Source organism: Elaeis guineensis, chromosome 10 (genome assembly GCF_000442705.2).
Source record: "Elaeis guineensis isolate ETL-2024a chromosome 10, EG11, whole genome shotgun sequence".
NCBI classification, from domain to species: Eukaryota; Viridiplantae; Streptophyta; class Magnoliopsida; order Arecales; family Arecaceae; genus Elaeis; species Elaeis guineensis.
The window spans coordinates 22,876,048-22,900,482 of record NC_026002.2 but is presented as its reverse complement, the minus strand read 5'-3'; the positions used below and the strand labels follow the sequence as shown (position 1 = coordinate 22,900,482).

Sequence of the window (24,435 nt, the reverse complement as noted above, 5' to 3'; positions counted from 1 at the left end):
ATCCAGCCAAATTCTTTGTTCTGAAATTGGGGAGTCATTCGTTCAGTTATCCCAGATATAACAACAGCGTAGAGCAGGCGTATCTCCATAAATCTGATTAGGACATGCCACCTATTTTATTAGCTCAAAAAAAAAAAAAAGAACATTATGAGAGAGGGAAGATGTAAATGCAACATCCCCAAAAAAAGGTCCAGCGTACTTCCGAACAATCCAGAAAATCTAGTTTCCACAACCGATATCTGCCAAATATAACAGAAACAAAAAATAATCCAATCCATTTTTGAAATCCAATCATTGTCCCACTTAAAATATTCCTGTAATGTTAACAAATACCACTTGCTGCATTTATGGACACTAAAAATGCATGAACATCTGAAATGACAGCAAAAGTCGTAGTTGGCAGCAGAAACTATTGGTTTATTTCTATCTCATAGCTTTGGCATTCGTCATTCTAAAAAATATTAAATAATTAATACAAAATATTTAATTAAATTTAAATTTAAAAATAATTATTCATTTAAATTTTAAATAAAATTTTTTTCATTTGAAATATAATTTAAAAGCAACTATCCAAATATGACGAAATGATCTAATTATGCTTGCAGTTGTAAAGCAACACTATATTATTATAAAATAATACTATACTATTATAAAATAATACTGTTCTATAATGAAAATAACACTATACTATTATAAAGTAATAATATACTATTATAAAGTGATACTGTATTATTATAAAGCAACACTGTATTGTTATAAAGTAATACTACAATAAAGGAATACTACACTATGATAATATAATACTATCTTATTATAAAAGAGTACTATACTAATATAATACAATAAAGCAACACTATATTATTATAAAAGAATACTATACTAATATAATATAATACTATCTTATTGTAAATGAATACTACACTAATATAATACAATAAAGCAATACTGTATTATTATAAAAAAATACTACACTAATATAATGTAATATTATCTTATTGTAAAAGAATACTGCACTATGATAATATAATACTGCAGTATTTTAAAAGAATAAGGGTATAAGGATAATTTCAGTCAAAATGAGTACTTGCTTTTAACTTATATTTGGAATAAAAAGGTACTTTTACATAATACTTATTTGGGAAGTTGCTTTTAAGTTAAAAGTAGAGCTGTGGATTTATCTTTAGTTCTTTAGAAAATATTATCATCAAGTAGTATGCAAAAATTGTGGCAATCAGGATCATCAATGGATGAAAACTATGTAGGCTTGATTGCAAAAAGAAATGTATTTTAGATAAAACCACATTGAGGCCAGCAAAAAGGCAATGTTCATAATGGTGCTAGGATGTCATGCACAAAATCACCAATATTGCACAAATATGCATGAATATACTCATAAGTCTAGAAAGGTTGAAAACAATCCTGCCTAAATCCCGCCAAAATCCTAATAATTTTCAACTATTCACCTGTTGTCTTAGGATAACCTAGACCAAGACCATTCAGAGTGTGAAGGGATTGTAAGTAGATAAGGCATATGACTAGCGAGGGAAAAGAAACTTGGAAGAAAAATCCATGTACTACATTAGAAGAAAGTTCGGACAATATTCATCAGCTGAAAAGAAAGTCAAGCCATCAGCACGTTTTGAAATGTAAAAAGAAAATCAAATAGAATAAATAGAGAATGACTTATCTGAAGAATATTTTGATATTATGTAAGAAACCATGAGAAAAAAATATAAAATAATGGAAAAAAATCATAATTGTTTGCTCTATTTGAATTTAGTGACTTAAATACAATATAAGAAAGCTTTACAAATTTTCTAGACATTATAAAAGAATTAACAGTTTGCGTCTTAAATGTACCAGGCAAATACCTGAAATAACTTCAAGAAAGCAACCGAAGAAATTCTGGCATCCTTCTACAAGTTTAACAAATTGTGCACAGAGCTAAAGCTGCATCCTTAATTGCCTTAAATAGACAAGTCCAACCGAAGCATGAAAGCAGAAAGTTTTAAAGCTCATAAAAATAAACTGTATACAAATGATTGAAATATTGAAAAAAAAAAAAAGAAAAAGAAGATGCACCTGGTGTTGCATTCTCTTTCCAAGTAGAGGAGGAGAAAAAAAAAGAGACAAGCCATTCCAAGTTGAAAAGACATGTCTATTCAACATAAGCATAACATGGGAACAGCTGTACAAGGTAGTAGACTTAATTGGTTTCCCCAAATTTTAATTTTACCTTTCTTTCCAAACCGCTCAAATGCATGTTAACAGCATGCGTGCACCCTAAAATTGCCAGCTCATGCCTTTTGCTCATCAAAATTGTGCAGAACAGGTATATTATGTTCCCTGATATCAGAAGCAGCACCGTTTCATGAATTATTTCTTTTTCAGCATCACCCAAACGGCAGTTGTCAGAAAATTCTACCACTGACTAAATGCTAATTACCAGGACTTTTCTCATGTGTTGGACTCCCTTCATGGAGAAAAGATACCTCTCGTGAACGCAAGAACGGCTCCTAATGCCTAAAAGAGACTTTGTCATCAATGTGAAGTCTTGGCTTAGCAAGCCAACCATATCTTTCCTCCAGAACAATGTCATCAATGTACTTTTCTCTTTCTTCAGTGATATTATTAGGAATGATATTGCCTATATATCAGGAATATACAGAATATTAAAAATATATATTGTCTAGAATATTTTTTTACAATGACATGTTACAGAATATTAGGAATGTACATTGTCTAGAATATTGTCTAGAATATTTTATAATTACTATGGCATATTTTTGAATTAGGAAGATCACGTGATTGATATCATGATCTCTCCAATTTCCTGCCTATTTTTCTCTTCTTCATCTCTATATATGGATGTATATATCATAGTGAAATATAAGAAAAAGATATCTTCTCCACTTCTTTTTTATGTTTCTCCTCCTTTTCCTGCATCTCTCAGGCTTTTCTTTTACATGGTATCAGAGCAAGGTCGCCATTGATCCAAGTCTTTTCCTCGATTAAGCGCTTACAGCAAGTTGTTGCTGAAGCGTCCTCTTGCACGTAGCTGGAGGCAAATAGTTGCTACATCTTGTCCTCATCAACATGTCCGATCAAATCGATCAGAGCACCACAATCGAATCTATGGTGGATGGTTCGTCATCGACCTTAAATGCTGCGCATGATCCGGCATCTCCCTATTTCATCTCACCTTCAGAGAATCCTGGGAATGCCCTTGTGACATCTCTACTCAAGGGACCGAACTATCCTGCATGGCGAAGGGCCATTATCACTGCTCTTCGAGCCAAACGAAAAATTCGGTTCGTTGATGGGACACTTGCACGATCTATAGATGGATCGCGGGATCATTTTCTTTGGGATACGTGTAATTCAATGGTGATGTCATGGATCTACAACTCTGTTGTATCAGAAATCTATAATAGCATCTCTTTTTTTGAAAGTGCTCGAGATATTTGGGTCGATCTTGAGGAAAGATACTCTCAAGGTAATGCTCCTCGCATTCATGAGTTAAAGACTCAAATCTGGAGTTTCATGCAAGGCAATGATATGACTATTGCCGCTTATTATGCCCATCTTCGTGGCTTGTGGGAGGAACTTACGGCTTATTCCAAGATGTCGACTTGTTCGTGTGGAGCCACTAGAGAGATCCAAGTTGAGAAAGAAGAAGAGAGACTACATCAGTTTCTTTTTGGTCTCAAGGACTCCTACGACACGTTACGAGATCAGCTGCTATCCATGGAGCCATTACCAACAGTTAATAAGGCATATGCCTTATTGATTCGAGGTGAAAAGCAGAAGAAAGTCACCGCTGTTCGAACTTCTCAACCCGAAGCCGCAGCTCTCGCTGTTAAGCCCATGACAGAAAGGGCGAATAAAGAGATCGGCTCCAAGGAAAGGAATAAAAAATATTTTCGATGCGACTACTGCAAGAAGACAGGACATACCCATAATAGATGCTTCGAGCTAATCGGGTACCCACCTGGATGGCAATCCAAAGATCGAGTTAAGGATAGAGGCAATGGAGCCGAGACCGGTAGTCAGCACCAAGAAGGGGTTGCCATGAATGCTACTACACCATTGAATACAGACAGAATCTCTCCAATACCGGGTCTTTCTCCTACACAATATCAGCTACTTATTTCCTTTCTTGGACAAGATAAGACTCAAAGTGCCGTAAATTTTGTTGGTAAGGCCTCTCTTGATTTTTTTCATCATTCTTGGATCCTTGATAGTGGTGCTTCCGAACACTTAACCTTTTGTAAGTCCTTTCTTCATGATATTGAACCTCTTGACAATGCACTCCCAGTTACTTTACCTAATGGAGTCAATATGCCTGTACATTCATATGGTGATGTTACTTTGACCAATGATATTACCTTGCATCGTACTTTATATGCTCCTAATTTTACTTGCAATCTTGTTTCAGTAAGCAAACTTGCTTGAGAACTTAATTGTGCTGTTCTCTTCTTTCCCACATTTTGTGCTCTACAGGACCTTGCCACGAGGAAGCTGATTGGATTGGGTGAACTCCGAGATGGTCTTTACTACTTCAAAGGCTTGGCAATACGTCCTGCACGGACAAATAAAGTTAATGTTTCGATGAATCTCTGGCATGCTCGGTTAGGACATTGCTCTTACAAGCATTTGAAACTTGTTCCTTTTCTTTCAAATACTTCTTTTGATTCCATAAATAATTGTTGTGACATTTGCTATCATGCAAAACAACAAGAAAGCCTTTTTCCTTGAGCATTAATAAATCTGCTTCATCATTTAATTTAGTTCATATTGATATATGGGGACCATATCGCACCCCATCACACACGGGAGCTCATTTCTTTCTCACCATTGTTGATGATTGCACAAGGGCTACTTGGGTTTATCTATTACAAAGAAAATCCGAGGCATACCAATGCTTTGTTAATTTTCATGCTATGGTCAAAAATCATTTTGATGCCAACATTAAACACATACGTAGTGATAACGCTCAAGAGTTTGTAGCCGGACCATTGAAATCACATCTTCTAGAACATGGGATTATATCACAAACTTCTTGTGTTGGGACACCAGAACAAAATGGGGTGGTTGAGCGTAAACATCGACATCTATTAAATGTTGCCCGTGCTCTAAGATTTCAAGCCAACTTGCCTGTGTCATTTTGGGGAGAATGTATTTTGACTGCCGCCTATTTAATTAACTTGACACCTACACCAAAATTGAATGGCAAGAGTCCCTACGAACTCTTATTTCATAAACCACCCACCTATGATCATCTGAGAGTTTTTGGTAGCCTTTGTTATGTGCATGAGACGTCCAGTGATAAATTTCAACCTCGTTCTCGTGCTTGTGTGTTTGTTGGATACCCTCTTGGTCAAAAGGGCTATCATGTATATAACCTTGAAACTCATGAAATATTTACTTCACGTGATGTTATCTTTCATGAGAAGACGTTTTCTTATTCTCAAACATTACCTTCTTTTCCTATTATACCTTCTTTTTCACAACCAAATCAGACTGATTATGATGTGGGATTTCCTTTGGCAACCAATAATTTACCTCATGTACCTAATTTGGGTCAGACCCAAGGACAGATTTCAAACCCTATTCTTTCTCATGAGTCAGATCAAACACAAATCAATTCCATTGATTCGAACCAAATGTCAAGTTTGAACAAGACTCTTGATGCAATCGACACTATCTCTCCTGAGCAGGCTTCACCTTCTAAGACCATTGGACCTAATTCACGGCCCGTCAGAGATAGGAAGCAACCCGTTCGATTACAGGACTACATTGTCGATGCCCCAGGAGTGGGGAGACCCCCGGACATATCCGTCAATTCAGTGACCTCAGGTAAGCCTTATCCTATTTCTTGCTACCTTACTTATTCTAAGCTTAATGCTTCCCATCGAGCTTTTATTTCAGCTATTACCTCTCATAAAGAACCTAAAACCTTTTCTCAAGCCGTTAAGGATCCTAAGTGGCGAGAAGCAATGGGGGCTGAGCTCACTGCTCTCCAGCAAAATGGCACTTGGACTTTGGAGCATCTACCACTCGGGAAGAAATCTATTGGATCAAGATGGGTATACAAAATTAAATACAAGGCCGATAGTTCTATTGAGCGATACAAGGCTCGGTTAGATGGGTATACAAATAGAAGGCCTTGACTATACTGAGACTTTTACTCCGGTGGCTAAATTGACTACAGTACGGTGTCTCTTAGCTGTTGCTTCCGCTAAACATTGGCAGTTACATCAGTTGGACGTCAACAATACTTTCCTTCATGGCGATCTTCATGAAGAAGTATACATGACACCTCCGTCGGGATTTCTAAAACCAAGTGACACACGTGTTTGTCGGTTGCGTAAGTCTCTTTATGGACTCAAGCAAGCATCAAGACAGTGGTTTGAAAAGTTCTCCCACTCCTTGCTCCAATATGGTTGTATTCAATCTAAAGTCGATCACTCTCTGTTCACCAAACAGGATGAGGACTCTTTCATTGCCATTCTTATTTATGTGGATGATATGATTATTACAGGGAATAACCCTTCGAAATGTCAGGCACTGAAACAATATTTGCAAGATAAGTTTCACATTAAAGACCTGGGCAACTTAAAATATTTTCTTGGATTAGAAGTGGCACGATCATCTTCGGACATATTTGTATCACAACGAAAATATACTCTTGACATTCTCCATGAGACCGGAATGATTGGGACCAAGCCCACAAAATTTCCTATGCAGCAACATCTCAAGCTCACGATGGATGATGGAAAACTACTAGATGATCCAGGTCCATATCGTCGATTGCTGGGACGACTCATTTATTTGACTATCACTAGGCCTGATATTACATACTCGGTGCATGTTCTGACACAGTTTATGCAATCTCCTCGGCAACCACACTTAGACGCAGCCTTCCATATTTTGCGATATTTAAAAGGGTCTCCAAGTCAAGGCATATTTTTTCCAAGTGTCAACACCTTTCAGTTATATGCCTATTGTGATGCAGACTGGGCAGGATGTCCTATGACAAGGCACTCTACTACAGGTTTCTATGTTTCCTTAGGAGATGCTCCGATTTTTTGGCGTGCTAAAAAGCAGACAACAGTGTCTCGTTCCTCTGCAGAGGCCGAATATCGGGCTATGGCACACACTATCAGTGAATTACTATGGCTTCGAGCCCTCTTATCCGACCTCAGTGTTTCACATCATGGTCCCATGTTCCTTTATTGCAATAATCAAGCAGCTTTACACATTGCTGCAAATCCTGTGTTTCATGAGCGGACTAAACACATAGAAATTGATTGTCATTTTGTCAGAGAGCGACTACAATCTTAAGACATTGCTACACGATATGTTCCTACACATTGTCAGCTTGCAGATATCTTTACCAAAGCTCTCGGCTGTGATCATTTTCAAGAGATTCTATGCAAGTTGGGCATTTGAAATCTCTATGCGCCAACTTGAGGGGGACTATTAGGAATGTACATTGCTTATATATGAGGAATATACAGAATATTAGGAATGTACATTGTCTAGAATATTTTTTTACAATGGCATGTTACAGAATATTAGGAATGTACATTGTCTAGAATATTGTCTAGAATATTTTATAATTACTATGGCATGTTTTTGAATTAGAAAGATCACGTGATTGATACCGTGATCTCTACATTCCTAATATTCTGTATATTCCTGATATATAGGCAATGTACATTCCTAATAGATATATTCATCATAATCAAATTCTTTTCCATTTTCATAAGATAAATGATGGTGATTTTCACTTTCTGATTTTTAGAAAAGTTGAAAATTAGGTGAATTACATGGTTGTCCGGTGTTCGTCTGCCACAAACCCATTTCAAGTCCATGACATCACCTTACCACAGGATAAATACATTCAGTATATCAGCAACTTCTGTGTGTTGGATTGAGTGGCCAATTGCACTCGATGCAATGGTCAAATAATCCTACAGGATGTATTTTTTATTCTTTTTTCTTAATTGTATAGAGTTTTTGTTATTCAAGGCATCAAATAAAATCAGAAGTATTTTAATTTTGTAAGATTTGATATGATCGAATAAATCATTAAGTGGTTGTACTGAACCGTGAGCTTTGTAGGAGATAAGTGAGTAGAATATGAGGAGATGTGGAGAAGTAATGTTCAGATATTTTAACGTTACACTTCTAAAATATGTGAAGCAGGTATGATGGGTAGTTTTAGATATCCATCCAAAGCTCTACGAGAATCATAGAATCTGCACATCCCTATCGGGTAAAAGCCCAAAGCCGCCCAATGACAAATCTTACGTTATCTCTCTTCTATTTTATTTTCATTCTCCCTCTTCTATTTTATTTTCTACCATATCTTTCATTAGTATCAAAGCCATCAGGGCCGTTGATCTGGTCGACTTTAAAGAGGATTTAGTTCTTGGCATCTTGTGACGTGGTTGAATTTGATTGGGATTCCATCTCTCAGCCCTATCATCCCAACCTTTTAATTGCCCAGCAAATCACGTTTTTCCTTTACCACGTGAATCTTGGCCATTGATTCTTCTTTTTTGAGCCATCTAGATTAAAAGGAAACAAGAGGAATCATGATTCTTGTTGGGTTCTTTTTTTTTTTTTTTTTTGTCATCCAAATCGCCCCAACCATAATGCTGCTTTCTTTCTTTGAGTCATGGTAAAGAAAAGGAATCGCAAAAGGAGAAGGATTGGGGTTTTGGGAGAGGAAAATGGGTTATTGGCTGGTGGTGTACGGCCACGGGAGATGAGGAACAAAGGGAGAGGGGCGCTCAGTGGTGATTGATCGCAAGGAATGAGAGGGATTTAAAGATAGATTTTCGATGGGATAACATCAACTCAATGGAGGATAACATCAACTGTTCGTCAGTGGGGAGCAATTTAACGGCTCGTGGCCTTTTGCACCGGCCCCACGGTGCCTCCAAGTGGAACGCGGCGCTTCCGCATACCACAGCAAGAGCTCGAGTAGAGAGTCGCGATCGTGATTTTATGCTACTATTACTTTTTCTTTGTTCTATTAAAAAAAATTAAAATATTTTTATCATTAAAAATTAAAAAAAAAATTGAGCAACACTAAATATATATCTCATCATTAAGTATGCTACATGCTTTAATATAATTAGATAGTACGCTCTCAGTCAATTTTATTGCACCGCATGCAATGCACAAAGAATTGATCTTACTCTTTCTCTATTTTGACTCCTCATTTTTTTTTCAATTTTGGATGAAGTGGGTTGGGCCTATTGGCTTTGTTTCGAAACAAGCCCAATTGGACTGGGTTTCACAGACCTTGAGGAAAGAATCTCCCTCGTGCAGGTGGCAACCTATCCATGAAGCCTTGGATAAATCAAGGCACGGGGTATAACCAAGAATTCATTGCCGATAGCCACACAGAATGTTCAAATTAGAGTTGCATGGAGACTCATATATCATCCATATATATACACCAAGTTATACACCTCTCAACGGGTCGGGTTTGGATCGGAATCTGAATATCTAGATGTAGACCCGATCTTAGTTACTGGTATCAGATTTGGACCTGAATATCCGACGGGTTTGGCCTTGAAGTACTAGATCTGGATCCTAATGGGTCCCGAGTATCCGGACCTAGTTCCGAAATCCGAAACTCATATTCAAAGTCTCAAAAAAATACCTAATGGGTGCGGCGGATCTCAGCAGCTGAGGCAGCTTTGGTGTCGGAGTTCGACGAGCGGCGAAGAGAGAGAGAAAGCCGGGATGGTGAAGGATAGCGACGGAGAGATTGAATCTCGATGGAGGACAGCGGTGGAGAGGGAGAGGCGGCCCGGATGGTGGTGGAGACGATACGAGGCAGAGAGAGGGGATACGGAGCGGTGGAGGGGGAGAGGCAGAGAGGAGATCGGATCTCGATGGAAAGGGAGAGAAAGTCAAGAGCGGGAGAGGAGGGAGGGCTCGGTGCTATCGAAGAGATCGGATCTCGACGGAGGGATCTTGGCAGAGAGGGAGAGCGGGAGACAGAGAGACAGAGAGAGGGAGATTGAGAGATATAGAGAGGGAGAAGATCTCCTTCTGAAGCAGATCTCCTCCATCCATGGCCTTGGTGTCAGGGTCCGGTTGCCGACGAACGGATCTCGCGGCAGAGAGGGAGAGGCAGGGTGCCTGGAGTTGGAGAAGAGGGGAGGAAAAGGCACCGTCGAGGAGATTGAGAGACAGAGAGGGAGAGGGAGACTGAGACAGAGAGAGATGGGAGAATTCGAGAATGAGAATGTGGGAATTAGAATCACGGTCTCAGACTCTCAGTCATCTAGGGCTTCTTTGTTCTTTGAAAATTTTAGACCTTTGGATCTCTGATCTAACGGCTCAAAATATTTTTAATATATATATATATATATTATATTATATTATATTATATTATTCGGATTCTGAGTCTATCGGGTTTGGATATTTATTCGGATCCTGGGTCTATTAGGTCTGGGTATTAAATATCTAGATCCTACCCGTTTACATTATGGTTTATCGGGTCTGGATCCGAGTCGGGGTAAATGGGTCGGATGCTAGCACCAGACCTGGACCCGTCGGATAAAAATCCGTAGGTCTCGGGCCTGGACCTGGCCCGTTGACAGTTCTACCAAGTTACCAAGGCTTTTCTTTTCGAACAGCATTTACACACATAAACTTTGGAGCTCACAACTATCTAAGACAACATAACAAACAAATAAGTTCCTAATGCTGCAATGTCTTGAGTCTATGTGATGCTTACTAAGAAGGTTGGCAATAACTGTACTTTTTTCCCCATTTCCTTCTTTGTTGTATGCCCTATTTCTAACATGTCATGGTTCCATAGCTCCTCAAATGCATATATCTCCCATCAAATCCAGGAGCAAACTGCAATATGGAATCATAAAAGCTCATAGGGTGATCCAATGCAAAAAAACCAAGTGTGAAAAACTGCTTGCTTATGCATTTTACATTTCACATTGACTTCTATCACCCAGATGCATCAGGTAATTAGGATAGTTATATTTTTAGGCAGTTTGGTATGTGTTGCACTGAGATTTGCATGACCATGACACAATAAATATTGGGAAATGCATGCCCACATTTCAATTCAGAATAAGTCAACTGAGATCATATTTAGGCAAGCAATTCATGTGCTTGCCACAATATCTTGATTTTAAACTTAATTTCCCTCCAACAAAATCTAACAGAATACAATGACTTCAGTTATTGTACTAGTGGAATGAATTCTTCTCACAACACAACAGTGAAGCATACCTAACCCTTGACGGAAAATTAAGGATGGAAAGCTTGGGAGCTGAGGACAGGGGCTGAGGGAAAAAGGAGAAGCATTGGAGATGGGGGGATGTGTTTGGCGTCTGTGGGGGCGTGGCCGAGAGAGGCAGGCAAAGGTAGAAACATTTTAAGAATGAGAAGCCCAAATTACTGGTCACTTCAACAATTTCCAGGTAGTGGTGATAATTTCAGCTATCTTGGTAAAGTGCTAAACATCATTTACCAGAGCTGTGTCAAATTTAATATCTTAGATAATATTTATAGCATCTAGACACCTTTGGATCCAATATTGCAAGTAAAAAACCTCCTAACCAGGATTAAAATCTTTTCAGCAGATGATCTTCGCATGTTTGAAATGTTAAATAGAACAAAATAAGTCTGTTCGTCACTTTCCTGTTCGCAAACTTGGCATGGTTCCACCGGAACACCAGAGCTCAGGGGCGGCTGAAGGGTAAGGCCACCGAAGCCCTTGCCTTAGGCCCCCGCCCCCAGGAGGCCCCCCGCTCGCTCGCATCCGGCATCGTGGTCCAGCCTCCGTCTCCGCCTCCGGCGTTCCGGTCCCGCCTCCAGGCCCTCCACGCTCCATCAGTGACCGCATCTCGGCGTCCCGATCCCGTCTCCGGCATCCTGGTCCCGCCTCCAAGTCCAGTCGCGGTCCAGCTTCCGCCTCCACGCCTCCACTTCCGGCCGTCCGGCGTCCTGCCGTCCTGGTCCCGATCCCGCCTGCATGCTCCATATTAGGCCTCCAAATATGTTGAGCCGCCCCTGCCAGAGCTAAGTCCTAATAAGCATCATGTTTGTTAGAGCTACAGTTGGAGAACTAAATCACTAGAACTATACACCACAAATAAACTTAGTAATTCCAGTTCTTGCCATTTTCATTTCTCATCTGATGAATTCTAAAAGCAAATTTCACTTCCTGAAGTAGCACATACTCCAAAACAGGATCTTTGTCTGATACTCCCTCAGCTTGAAGCTCCATTACTACTCTTCTCATGTATTTCTTTGCGTATGTGGATTCCATTTTACAAGATCATATATAGTAAGCATGGTTCAATGGCTTCTTATATAGGGACAACAAGAATTATGATTTTGTCAACCATGAAGCAGAATATCTTCTTGTATGGGACGAAGTATAAGGATATGGCATATGACTCATTGCCTAAGATTTAGTCATAGATGAAGTAAAAGAGCATATTCTTTCACAATCTGGACATATGTACTTGTGTGGTTTCACATATTTGGGGCTCCTTATTCCAATCAATGCCGGTCTTGTTTACCAATGGAGTACTCTGTTACCCATAGCTATCTTTGCCAAAAAAAAAAAAAAAAGTACCAAAATATATGTACCGATAAAAACCACATCATGATGTACCGCCATAAAAATAACCTACTGAGACCATAGACATGAGGACTAATAATATGATGATAATATAACGAGGACTGATAATTTTTTCAGAAATTGATCCAAATGGATCATTAAACTCAATATAAACAACTCTAACTACTATGGTCTAAAAGTAAAATCCACGTAGTGTCCAATTGAGGTTTTATTTATTTATTTATTTATTTTTTGTGTATCAAGTAATTTTTAAAGCTTTAAGCATAGTGCCCCACCCCTATGGGTGGCAATTTGATTGGGTCTGATTTGCTATGGGTCTGGTCTGATATAACTTAGATTAAAAATTTATAAACCCAAAATCCAACTTTTTTATTAAACAAGTCAAAAATTTAGATCTAAATGCAACTATTTATTGAATAAGTAACCCCATCCTGACCTATATAATCCATTTACTAAATAGGTTGAATTAGATTAAATGGGTTAAATAGGTCAAATAAGATTTTAAAGGATTAAAGATTTTAATGGATTAAATAAGTTAATCGTTAGGTTACATAGGACATAAATAGGTTAAGTAAATTTTAAATGGTTTAAATATGGCTTAAATGGATTAAATGGGTCAGGTTGCAACCTGCCCTAGTTAATAAATAGATCAAAACAAGTTAAGCAAGTTAAAGGTTTAAACCTGAATCCGGCCTATTTAATAAACTAGTCTAGATAGATTGATCTATTTATGATCCAAAACTCGTTTATATCAAACTTGAATTTACTTATAGTAGATCGTTTGTAAGTTGGGTTGATGGGTTTGATCATAAATTACCATTTTTAATTACTTAGTGAGGGAATAGTGCATCATGTGATTTGACCAAATTTCATTGTTTAGATCTCAAAATGGATTGGTTAAAGTAAAAAAAAAAAATTAAAAAGTTTTTAACTGGATATATATCTTCTAATTCAAGAATAAAGCAAAGTGGCTGAAGACAATGTCAATGTGGAAGTCAAGATTTTATTTATTATATGATTTTAGTTTTTTTATAATTATTTTTATTAATCATATCTATTTTAAAAAAATATATAATTTTTTTCGATTAGAAGAAGAATTTGATCCAATTATGTAAAGGCAAATCTGTATGTATAGACAAAGATTTGTAATTCAATTCGGCCATTTATTACGAGAAAAAGGAGATGTCGACCTTATTTTCACCATTTTTTTATTTTTTTAAAATTTTCTTAAAACTCGAGTTGAATGGGCTGAAAGAATTTCTTTCTTTCTCTGTATCAGATTAAACACAATATTGCTCCTTTAATAAAATTAAACCATCATGAAACATTTAGTTCATTTCCTATGAATTGATGAAAGAACAAGCAGAATAATTGGTGGAAGTAAACTAAAAAGAGAGGAGAAAAAGAACCTGCAAAAAGGAAGGTGGAGAAAGTGTGAGAGAACTATGAAATAAAAGTAGGGTAGTAAAAAAAATGATAGAGTAAAGATAAAACAAAGAATAAGCTGAAAAATTCTTCTGCAGTATGGCTCCTTGTCATATGTAATAGACAACACATGCTGCTCTATGTAGGAGTATTTGATTGTTGGAAGTGCGTTTCCCTAGCATAACCCAGAAAAAAGAGACACTCGCACACAATGTTTGGTATATTTTTGGCTTATAACGATTTTTTTTCTTTTTTTTTTTCATGTTCGAAGATTGTTTGGTTGTAACACCAATTTAAATATTGTGGACGTATGTAACATAAAATGGATATAACTTTACATGTCCCCCTATCTATTATATATATAAAAAATAATACTCTGTGGAGAAGCCCTGGAGTATTGCCAACTTAGCTTCTCAAATGAGCAGGATTGCGCCATCTGGACAGAATTCGATTCAAAAAAATTCTTTACGAAACATCGTGATTTCTTTCCATCGAAAGAAGGGGACTGCTTTCGTTCAACGAAGGCGATGACGAGGAGGAGGACTAAGACGACGGTGAAAGATATCGTCAGATCCGAGACGACGACGATGATGATTCGTCGAAGAGCTCGAGAAGTGGAGGAGGGTGGACAGGATCATCCTAGGGTTTATCCTCCTATTAATCCATGATCTCCGCCCCCCAGAACTCCTCCTTCCCTCAGCCCATTAGCTGTCGCTATGTTGACGAGGACGACGAAGATGAGCAAAACGACATAGATGGAGCCGTGGACGTAGACGACGATGAGGAGGAGGACCAAGACGATGGTGAAAGATATCGCCAAATCCGGGATGACGACGATGAGGATTCATTGGAGAGCCGCGAGAAGCAGAGGAGGCTGGACAGGTTCGCCCTAGGGTTCGAATTTGCCCCCCGTGTGCCCCGATAGATGGCCATGCCACTGGCGAGTAAGATTCAGGCAAAAAGCTCCCTTGCCGATTGGTCAGAGGATGCGACTTTTGTGCCTCAGAAGTCATGAAAGCGAGCTCAGGCCACCTCCATCGATACCGACCGCACTGCCACCCAAGATTTGGAGTACTACATTGAGGTCGCTGCCATGCTCGAGAACATCTACAAGCTCAGTCCGATGGAGGTTTTCGATGTGGATCGAGGAGACAGATCAGTACGGAAGGTGGCGGCATGGACGATCGAGGAAAAGGGAGAAAGAGGGGGATGGGGAAGAGGACCATGTGGTGAGGAATAGGAAGAGGAGGGTGAGGAGATTGAGTTTGGAGAAGAGGATAGCTTTGAGGAAGAGGAAGGATAAGGAGGTGGAGACAGTAGCCGCACGGGATGAAAGGAGGGATCTTGATGAGGATGTGGAGAACCTGTTGAGGGAGTCCTCGATATCGACAAATTTGATGAGCTTGGATTGAAAAAAGATAAAGATTCCATCCATTCTTAGTTATGCCGAGCATAATTGGCTGTTCGAGTCGATGCAGCCTATAAAAGCGAACATTTTGATTCAATTTCTTTGCTAGCAACTGGATTTATTTCAAACAAATAGATGAACTGATGTCATCGCCAGTGGTGGGGCCTCGGCAGCAGCAACCTCCGAGACTACCCTGCAAGGTTAATGCAGGGGAGTACGTCTCTGCGAGCTCCAGTGTGTATCTGGACCGCTCGAATGGCAACGATGAGATGAGGGACAGCCCAAGGGACATAGGGTCGGAGGATGTTGTGGATGAGGAAGATGGTGATGAATCTGATGGGCTTCCGCCGACTAAGGAGAATGTTTCAGTGAGAGCTTGGATTCTTCATTCAGAATGTTGGCTGATTTCGTTCAAAAATTTGGGGAGATACATGGAAAGATGGAGAACAGCAAGCGACAGCAGATGGCAGAGCTGGAGAGGATGAGGAAGGAGTTCCAAGGAGATTTGGAGGTGCATAAGAGGTAGATTTTGGAGAGGGCACAGATAGAGATTGCAAAAATAAGGGAGGAAGAGGGGGAGGATGAGGAAGAGGAGAGGAGTGAAGATATGTGGACGGGGATGATGAGATTGATGTTTCTGCTGAGAACTTGATCTGGTGTCAATTATTAATTCCAATTTTTTCTTTAAAATTTTAATTCTCTATTAATAATCCATTTGTTGAAAATTGAAGGTGTCTTAATTGATGAAATAAAACCCTGATGGTTGCTTTCCTTAGCCATTCTTCACTTTTATGATCAAAATTCATAATACATCCAATATCAGGCTCTTCATTTACTAGGCATAGACTATTTTTCCTTCAGTTTCTATTTGTTTGTTGGTATGAACAATGTGTTTGGGAGATATATCAGGAATGTTATTGACATCACAGCAGTAAAACAAATGGAGCAGAGTTGAAAGTGGATATGTTTGTTGGATCCGAACTCTTCCATATTTTAATAGACTCTTCTCCATGTTTTTGCCAATACAGGAATTCTTTATGTCAGTTTGTCCCTAAGGGATCAGAAGTTTAAGGGCAAGTTCTTGAGTACTGGAGTATTGTTAACTCAGCTTCTCAAATAAGTTTGATTGTGCTATTAAATAATTTTCTACATTATATTTAATAGAAAGTATTAAATTATTTTTATACATAAAAAAAAATATTAAATGGTTTACTGAATTATATTTAATTCAAAGCATTAAATGATTTGCGTACATCCCATCCGGCGTAATGCACAGGTCTTCAACTAATTTAATATAAAATAATAGATATGGAAGACGTTCATAGCCACAGAATTTTAGATAATTTAAAAATATACCTTTACCAATAGTCACAAAGGCTGTTAAAAGTAAATAAGTGAACTAGAAATAGATTAGACTAGACTGACTCGAGAGCTGGTTTGCTATTGCTTTCTTCCAAGTCTGAGCCTGATTTGGGTTCAGTCAGAACCGAACCTGCACTCCACAGTCCACGCCAATGACCACCTGGCCTTCAATCTCGTTTTGGAGCCATCAAAAGCAGGTGAATATTTTCATTAGCCAATTTAGTATGATACATAGATGTCCAGAAAGCAGGCTAAGTTGGGAGGGAAGTCAGAGAAGTTTGTGAGGATTGAGAGACCATTTTCCATTCTGGTGTGCTTTCTCTGAAAGAATCCCTTTCTACTTCTCTTTCTTTGCCCAATTACAAGCTTATGATCACATGCAACCCACTTGGAGATCCCAACCGCCACCTTTTTCCTTGTCAAGGGCCCTTCCCTGCTCCTTCAAAAGACTAACCTTTTCTCATTTTGTTCCTTCATGCCTGTCAAAATAGCTGTCTTCTTTTTCTTTTATTCTGATAAAAGGATAAGCAGTGGTGAACTACCGTCCAACTTTTATTAGAAGAAAGGATGACAAGAATGTACAAGATGAGGAAACTAAAGAGCAGAGACAGAGAAATCTAACAAGGAGGTAAGATATCCAACTCTCAATTACAGATTTACCCATATCTCAACATTGGTCCACATAAAGCACATGTTGGAAACCCGTACAATAGAAAGCCGCCCCAATTTTACCTTTTAGCACACACCTTGAGCCTGTAGAGGACATCTTTATATCATCGAGGTATCAATTGAAGGAACAATATATAAGAGAAGGGAGTTTAGTGCAAACAAGAGCATGAGCATCGATCATTTTCTTTTTGCAAATGAACTCCCGGTTAACAAATGTACACCAAGTTTTTTGGCAAAACGGAAGAGACAAAGCTGTTTTTCTTGATAATTATCCTGTTATTCCTCTCTTTCCAAATTTTCCAATACAACACAGCTATCAATTGATCCATTACCTTTCTTTATAAGACCGGGAATTTAGCTTCTCCATTTAGTCCAGAGGCAATGAAGATTAGGAGGCCACTTAGATATCTTTTGCCGAATTTTTAGAGCAATCTAAATACTACGAGCAATCGGAAATTTGATCAATAGATGCGAGATAGATTCAAGTGATACACCACAAAAAACACAACCATAAAGTCACAACCGCAATTCTTGACGGTCTGACTATGGAATTGCACCTAAACAACTTGAACCAATAAAACGGCACCATTTGAGTGTTTTTTAGTGGACCGTTAATCACGCATGGCATCAATACATGGCCCTAATTATAATCAAGTTGGTGGGACTACAAGTGCCCTACCATGGGGTCCACAATACCTAGGCTTTCTGATTGGTTTGAAGAGAACTTTAACACCGAGCCATGGAAAGGCAGCAGGTAGGTCCCCTTTGCCGCTCTCCAGCATGGGGTGGTAGGTGAGTTTATCTATAAAGAAGCGCAACGAGCATCTTGGCATGGCACATGTTTTGTTTGTGAGCCATGGTAGTAACTGATAGGAATTCATGGTGACATGGTAGTAACTTTAAAAGTAAATGACCATGGTAGGAGTTGTTTAAGATATCCAAGATTTGCAATAGGTCTAGCCTCAACTTCGGCTTGAAGCAATGGAACATTCTAGATCCAGGTTGGAACAGTAACATCCCCAGCCCTGAAACATGCTTGGCATTTGAGTTACCGATTGAAACAAAGAGGAGGACTCCTGTTTTTGTAGCTGAGATTCCATATATCATGTCCGTGATACCAGAAGAATAGGGTTAGGCATGGGGTGTACATAAGATCAGACTAGCCAATAATGGTACCATCTAAAGGCCACGACGAGAAGGTAGGTAACCTATCAAAAATCATACACTGTAGGACTCAAATTGCAATTGTGCACGAGGGAATGCAAATAAAAGTCTGAGCTTACCAATCCCACACTCAATTATTTTGAGGTCGAATTGACTTTTTTTTTTCCTTTTTGACGAAAAGGGATCGGCTAGAAGGAGCCACACGGCGTTTATTAAATAAGACAAAAAAAAAAAAAAATTGCAGCTTAAATGAGAGAACAAGATTGGTCACGAAGAAATAGAGAAGAAGGTAATCCAAATGAATACCAGTAGCCAACCAGAATCTTCACTGAAAGGATGTAAATGGTGGAGATTGTGGTTCACATGACAGCTCTCTTGATAGCTACCATTTCCATAGGGTGCCGACCTAAATTAATGTAGATGCTCCAAGTGGTTGAAAATGCCATCCGAATTGTTGCCCTCATTCAATACTAATTCTGATGGCTGGATACAAAACAGTTGATGAGAAATTCAAAACCTCCCGAGGCAAGAAATTACTGCCCTTTGATTCAAGATCACTCTTCCACAACTCCATAAATGTTGCTTTTAATAAAAGGCTATACATCCATCATGCCAAAAACCAATACCTTCTGAACACCTCCTTCACTAATTTTGTTGGTGTATTCACTTTTTCTTTTTCTTTCTTCAATTTTTTTTTTTTTTGTTGAGAGTATGTGTAATTTAGTTTTCTTCAAAATTGACATATTCTCAACCAAAAAAACGTGAATGCAATGTGGAAGATAAAACGCAGGGAATTGATGGAAGCAATTTTTTCCATAGGAGACGATCATGTAAAGACATCGAATTGCGAGTGGTCAAATTTCTTCGATGCTTCTTGTCCTCGTAAATCATAAGCTAACTCCAGACCAGGTTTTCACTCTTTTGTAGACTAGATGATAAACTGTCTCATGTGGGGTCCTGCTAGAAATAAACCATAGTTTCATCCTTTTATAGACCACAATGACACGTCTAAATTATTTAGATAAAAGGCACTGAAAGCCGTGATGAAATTTTTCTTGCCACTCTGATCTAAGCGGATGCTTTCATGTCGTCGACGAGTGGAAGGTAGACGGCATTAGCTGTTAACAAGGTCAAGGAGTTTAACTTTCTTGAAAGCAATCCAAACCGAACCAATCCTGTTACATTATTTAATTTGGACCTCTGTGAGAAGAGTGTACCACTTGCAAAGTGGAAGGTAGAATAAACCGTCCTCCTCCCCACTCCACATACACGCTCAGAGACTTGCGAGTAGAAATAAGGGAAAGAAGGTCAAACACATGCACATACTTCTGTACCCAAGGAAAAAAAAAACGTGCACATAATTGGCCCTATCCGTCCTCATCAACTTGTCTCGTGTGGCTCGTACGAGCTTCAGCACAAAACTACAACATGGAGTGCTACCGATTCCTATACTTTATTTAAGAAATATAAATTCTTTAATAATAAATGGACATCTCTATTATTCTCACCTATGGACATCAGCCAACGAGGTAATGGCATGCGTAGGGATTTGAAAACTGTTAGAGTTATGGAGGGAAAATTCAAAAAAAAAATTTTATCCGGAGGTCTCTAAGACTTTGTCTTGAGTTTAATATCACATTAGAAAGGGATAATTTTTTTTTAATATTTATCTATTTTTTTTTTCATCTTTAAATGAATCAAAAAGGAAAGTGAGTCTTGCATCTCACACGCACGCACCGGCCCATCATGATACATGTGATGGTACGATCATTTTATATATATTTTTATTATTTTAATTTTTAATTTTTTATTTTTAACTGTCACTGATTTTTTCTTTCATCACTACTGTAATAGTCAATTAACTATTTGACCAACCATTGGATCAGAAGACGTATCTCTGTTTGATCGATAGTTTTTCATTGAGATCAGCCGGTCAAAGCATTCCTCTGTTCCCATCTTCCCATAATTTATATAAGATCATGAATTCAGACGGCAAGGGCACTGAAAAAGTAGTAATACTATTACTCTTTAGTGTTTAAACATTTTTCATCCCTGTTTAAATTATTAAGTTTCGAAAAATCTGTCAATCTTTTTCATAATCATGCTTTAAGAGAGAGAGTATTCCATTCGTATGTAAAAATAGAATTTTTGATAAACTTCAAAAATTTATCTTAGGACAATGATCATACGCTTTCAAATTTTATTTTTATTTCTGTATCATAAATTAATAAGCCAATCTAATAAGATTCTCGATAAGTCAAATTTTTAATTTTTATCTTTATTATATTTTAGATAAATTTGAAGTTTATCAATTTTTTTTTTAAAATAATTCTCGATCCGATAAAACTCTTTCTTGAGAACGGCTCTATTTAACAAAACCAACGTTCACTGATCAGCATTAGCTAAAATATGAACGTCTAGGTGCTGATGCGCGTATAATTGATTATAACTGGAGTCAACCTTACGTTGTTAACAACCAGGGTCAATTTTCCTAACGGTCACATGGCTTTGGCTTTTGAAGACAAGTATTTTATTGTTTCCCTTCTTTAATTCTCTTTTTATGGTAGGGGTGTTAGCTGCCAGTTTAAAACTTATCTTTCCTCGAGTTCGCATCAATATATCAAACAAGGCAGGTTGTGAATTAATTTACATGCTAAGAATTGGTCGCTAATTAGGAAAGTGAGAGAAGAAGTTTATGAGAATCTGGCTCCTTTTCTATTGTTTGTCACAGTAAGATTTAGGAAGAAAAACAAAAAGAAAAAAAATGGACCAAAGTTTTCTTCAACAAGTGAAATAGTTTTCTCCTCCAAACCAGAAAGACATTTTATGAGAAAAAGATAAATATAAAAAAATTGTTCGACATAATCATCTCCCAGCTTAACTTTTTTTCAAACAAATCTTTCTTTTCTGCTTTCACTTTCTCAGCAACCAAAAAAAGATGGAGCAACTGGTGTAATTTTTCATCAGGCTTTAGCACTATGTGATCAACTAAAGGGGAAGTTTAGATATTTGAAAAAATTATAAGATCCACTAAAGTATGCGTGGAAATAACTTAAGAAAATAAAAATAGAATGAGCGTGTTTTGGTTGAGTCACAAAGACATGTACAGATCGAATGACTGAAACATGCAGTTGCCCAGTAAGCCGAAATGCATAGATCTTACATCATCTTGCTTTGATTTTAAAAGCATTTTAAAAGTAACCTCATGTGAACTTTTGCTTCTTTAACTTATGCTGATTTCTGGCATTTAATGTTCATTGATATATTAATTACACTCACCTTGTTTCTTGTGAACTAGTGAATATAAACACACGCTGTTAGTTCAAAAAAAAAAAAAAAAAAAACTGTTTTCTGCCTTTGTCCATTGGAATTTTTACCACTGCATCTTTTTTTTTTTTTTTTGATAATACTACCATTGCATATTTGAATGGACGCTACCATTAGAATAAGTGGCAGCTACCATCGACAACTTGACCCGGTCATCGACAACTCTATAAATACGCGATGATCCTCTTCATTTAAAAACGCGTATCTTTCTCTCTGATCTTTCTATTTCTCTTCTTATTTTTTTCTTGTAAAATATCCTATATATTAATTCTTGAGGTAAGAAGCAATTAAAAATAATTTAATCAAATCCTTATGATCGCAGCATGTTCTTACAAAAGTGTAACTAGAGTAGTTGAATCCTGGAGAATAGATGTATTTTGACCCATTACATTGAGCCATTGATTCTGGAGAATATAAAATCTACCTTTAAGGATAATGCTATCCAGGTGCGTCTATAGTTAAGTTTTCTTAATTTGTTAATTTTTTTTTGTTTGCTTATTTGTATTTGTTGAAAGAATTTTGCTTCTGTAGCTTAAATTTTCAACATTTTTAAAGATACATTTAATGGATGCTTCAACCCTTGCCACGGCCAAAATATTATCTGGTGCTACTAAAATAGATTCTTCTGATGGTAATAATTTTAAAAGATGGGATCAAAAGATTTATATAATATTATGTTTTACTAATTTTACCTATGTTTTAATTGAACCTATACCTAAGTAAAGAATTGATAAATAAGAAAACGCTAAATAAGAATGGGGGCCATGGATAAATTAGCTAGAAACAATATATTAAATTACTTGGCTTATGAATTATTTAACGTTTGTTATCAACTTATCATTATGATCATGCTAAGGATATTTGGAATGATTTACATTCTAAATATATTTTTAAATATATTGGTAGTAAGAGATTTTTATCTACTAAATTCGTGTACTTCAAAATAACCAAAGAAAATATCTAACTAGTTAAGTTCATAAATATCAAACCTAATTAGTGAATTAGCTAGTGAGAGATATGTTATCTGATGGATTTGTTGGTGATGTTCTCATTAAAAACTACCCAATTCTTGGAAGGATTATAAAATTCATTTGAGGCAAAAATAGAAGCAAATAACCACACAAGAATTCACAATACACATTAGAGTTGAAGAGAAACAGAAAATTGAAACAAGCTCAAAAAGCCAATGGAATAATTTCAAATCTAACTTGATTGTCTCTAGTCATTGGAGATCCTCACATATGCATAAAAGACATGGTAATTCTTTCTTTAAAAATCTCATGTAGGTAGTAACAAGAAATTTCTTGCCAATACTAACATCCAAAAGAAGAAAGAAATTTATTTTGTTTATTAAAAAATAGGTTATTACATAATAAATTATATACATTGCAAGAATATCAAAAAAGGACAAAACAAGATGAAAGTGAACTTGGTGGGAGCAAAAGAGGAGATCATTGCCATCATAATAGAATTTAGAGCAAACATAGAAACGGGATCCAAAGCTTATCACTCAAGATGCACAAAGTATATTTGTGAAAATAAGAATGCATTTACAATCTACACTCGAATCAAGGAAAAGAATTAGAATTTATACATGGAAGGCTGATGACCCATTCTGGTTGTTGATATAAGAAAAGTCATGATGCTCATGTCCAATAAAACCTCTCACTCAATGATGTTCTTCATGTGCTCGCTATTATACATAATCTAGTATTAATATTGCTTCTATATTATTGCACATAAAGTACCGATATTTTTTTGATTTTAGAAGTTATTAGTAATATAGATGGAATAATTACTTTATATCTCTCTTGCAATAAACAATAATAATGAAAGATGAAGGCAAATTTTAGATAGAACAAAAATAATTTTTTTTTAAAATAAATATAAATTTTTTAAAATAAATATAATCAAATTTAAAATAAAATAAAATAAATAAAAATATTTTAAAATAAATATAAATTTTATGATAATAAATAAAAATATTTTAAAATAAATATAAATTTGACCGCATCCACAGGCATGGGCTTCCATGCCCCATCCTATCCATGTTAATGATTTATTTTTGTTCTTAACTTTTCCATATCCATATCAGTGAAAAAATGATTGTTAACTTTTTGATTTGATGCATAGATACATGCACGGGTTGGATGACAGGAAATCTGATTAGATTTGGAGCCGAATCTGATCAATCTAAACTTAATCTATCTTATACATCGTAGCTCATGGCATGCCCTTAATGAGGCTTAGACAAGTGGCAGTGGAATTATGCCAAAATAACTTTTTAGGTTACGGGGGGGGGGGGGGGGGGGGGCGCATCAACGCCAATTGCCGCACTTTATTTTCCTAGTTCTCATCAAGGAAAGTGAGATCTAGTAAAATGAGTAACGCCAGATGAATAGATTGGAATAGAGAAGTCCGCGGATTCCAAGGG

General features: G+C 37.2%; 1 protein-coding gene and 1 pseudogene across 1 annotated transcript; both read left to right on the top strand.

Annotated features, from left to right (window-relative positions):
- The first annotated feature begins 3,135 nt into the window (after positions 1–3,135).
- On the top strand, positions 3,136–4,758 carry LOC140852193 (uncharacterized). The gene is made up of 3 exons (XM_073245159.1): positions 3,136–4,198; positions 4,319–4,437; positions 4,504–4,758. Exons 1-3 carry the CDS (start codon positions 3,136–3,138, stop codon positions 4,756–4,758), a joined length of 1,437 nt encoding a protein of 478 aa, XP_073101260.1.
- A 9,977-nt stretch (positions 4,759–14,735) lies between these two features.
- Positions 14,736–16,434, top strand: LOC105059972 (uncharacterized; annotated as a pseudogene).
- The last annotated feature ends 8,001 nt before the right edge of the window (positions 16,435–24,435 follow it).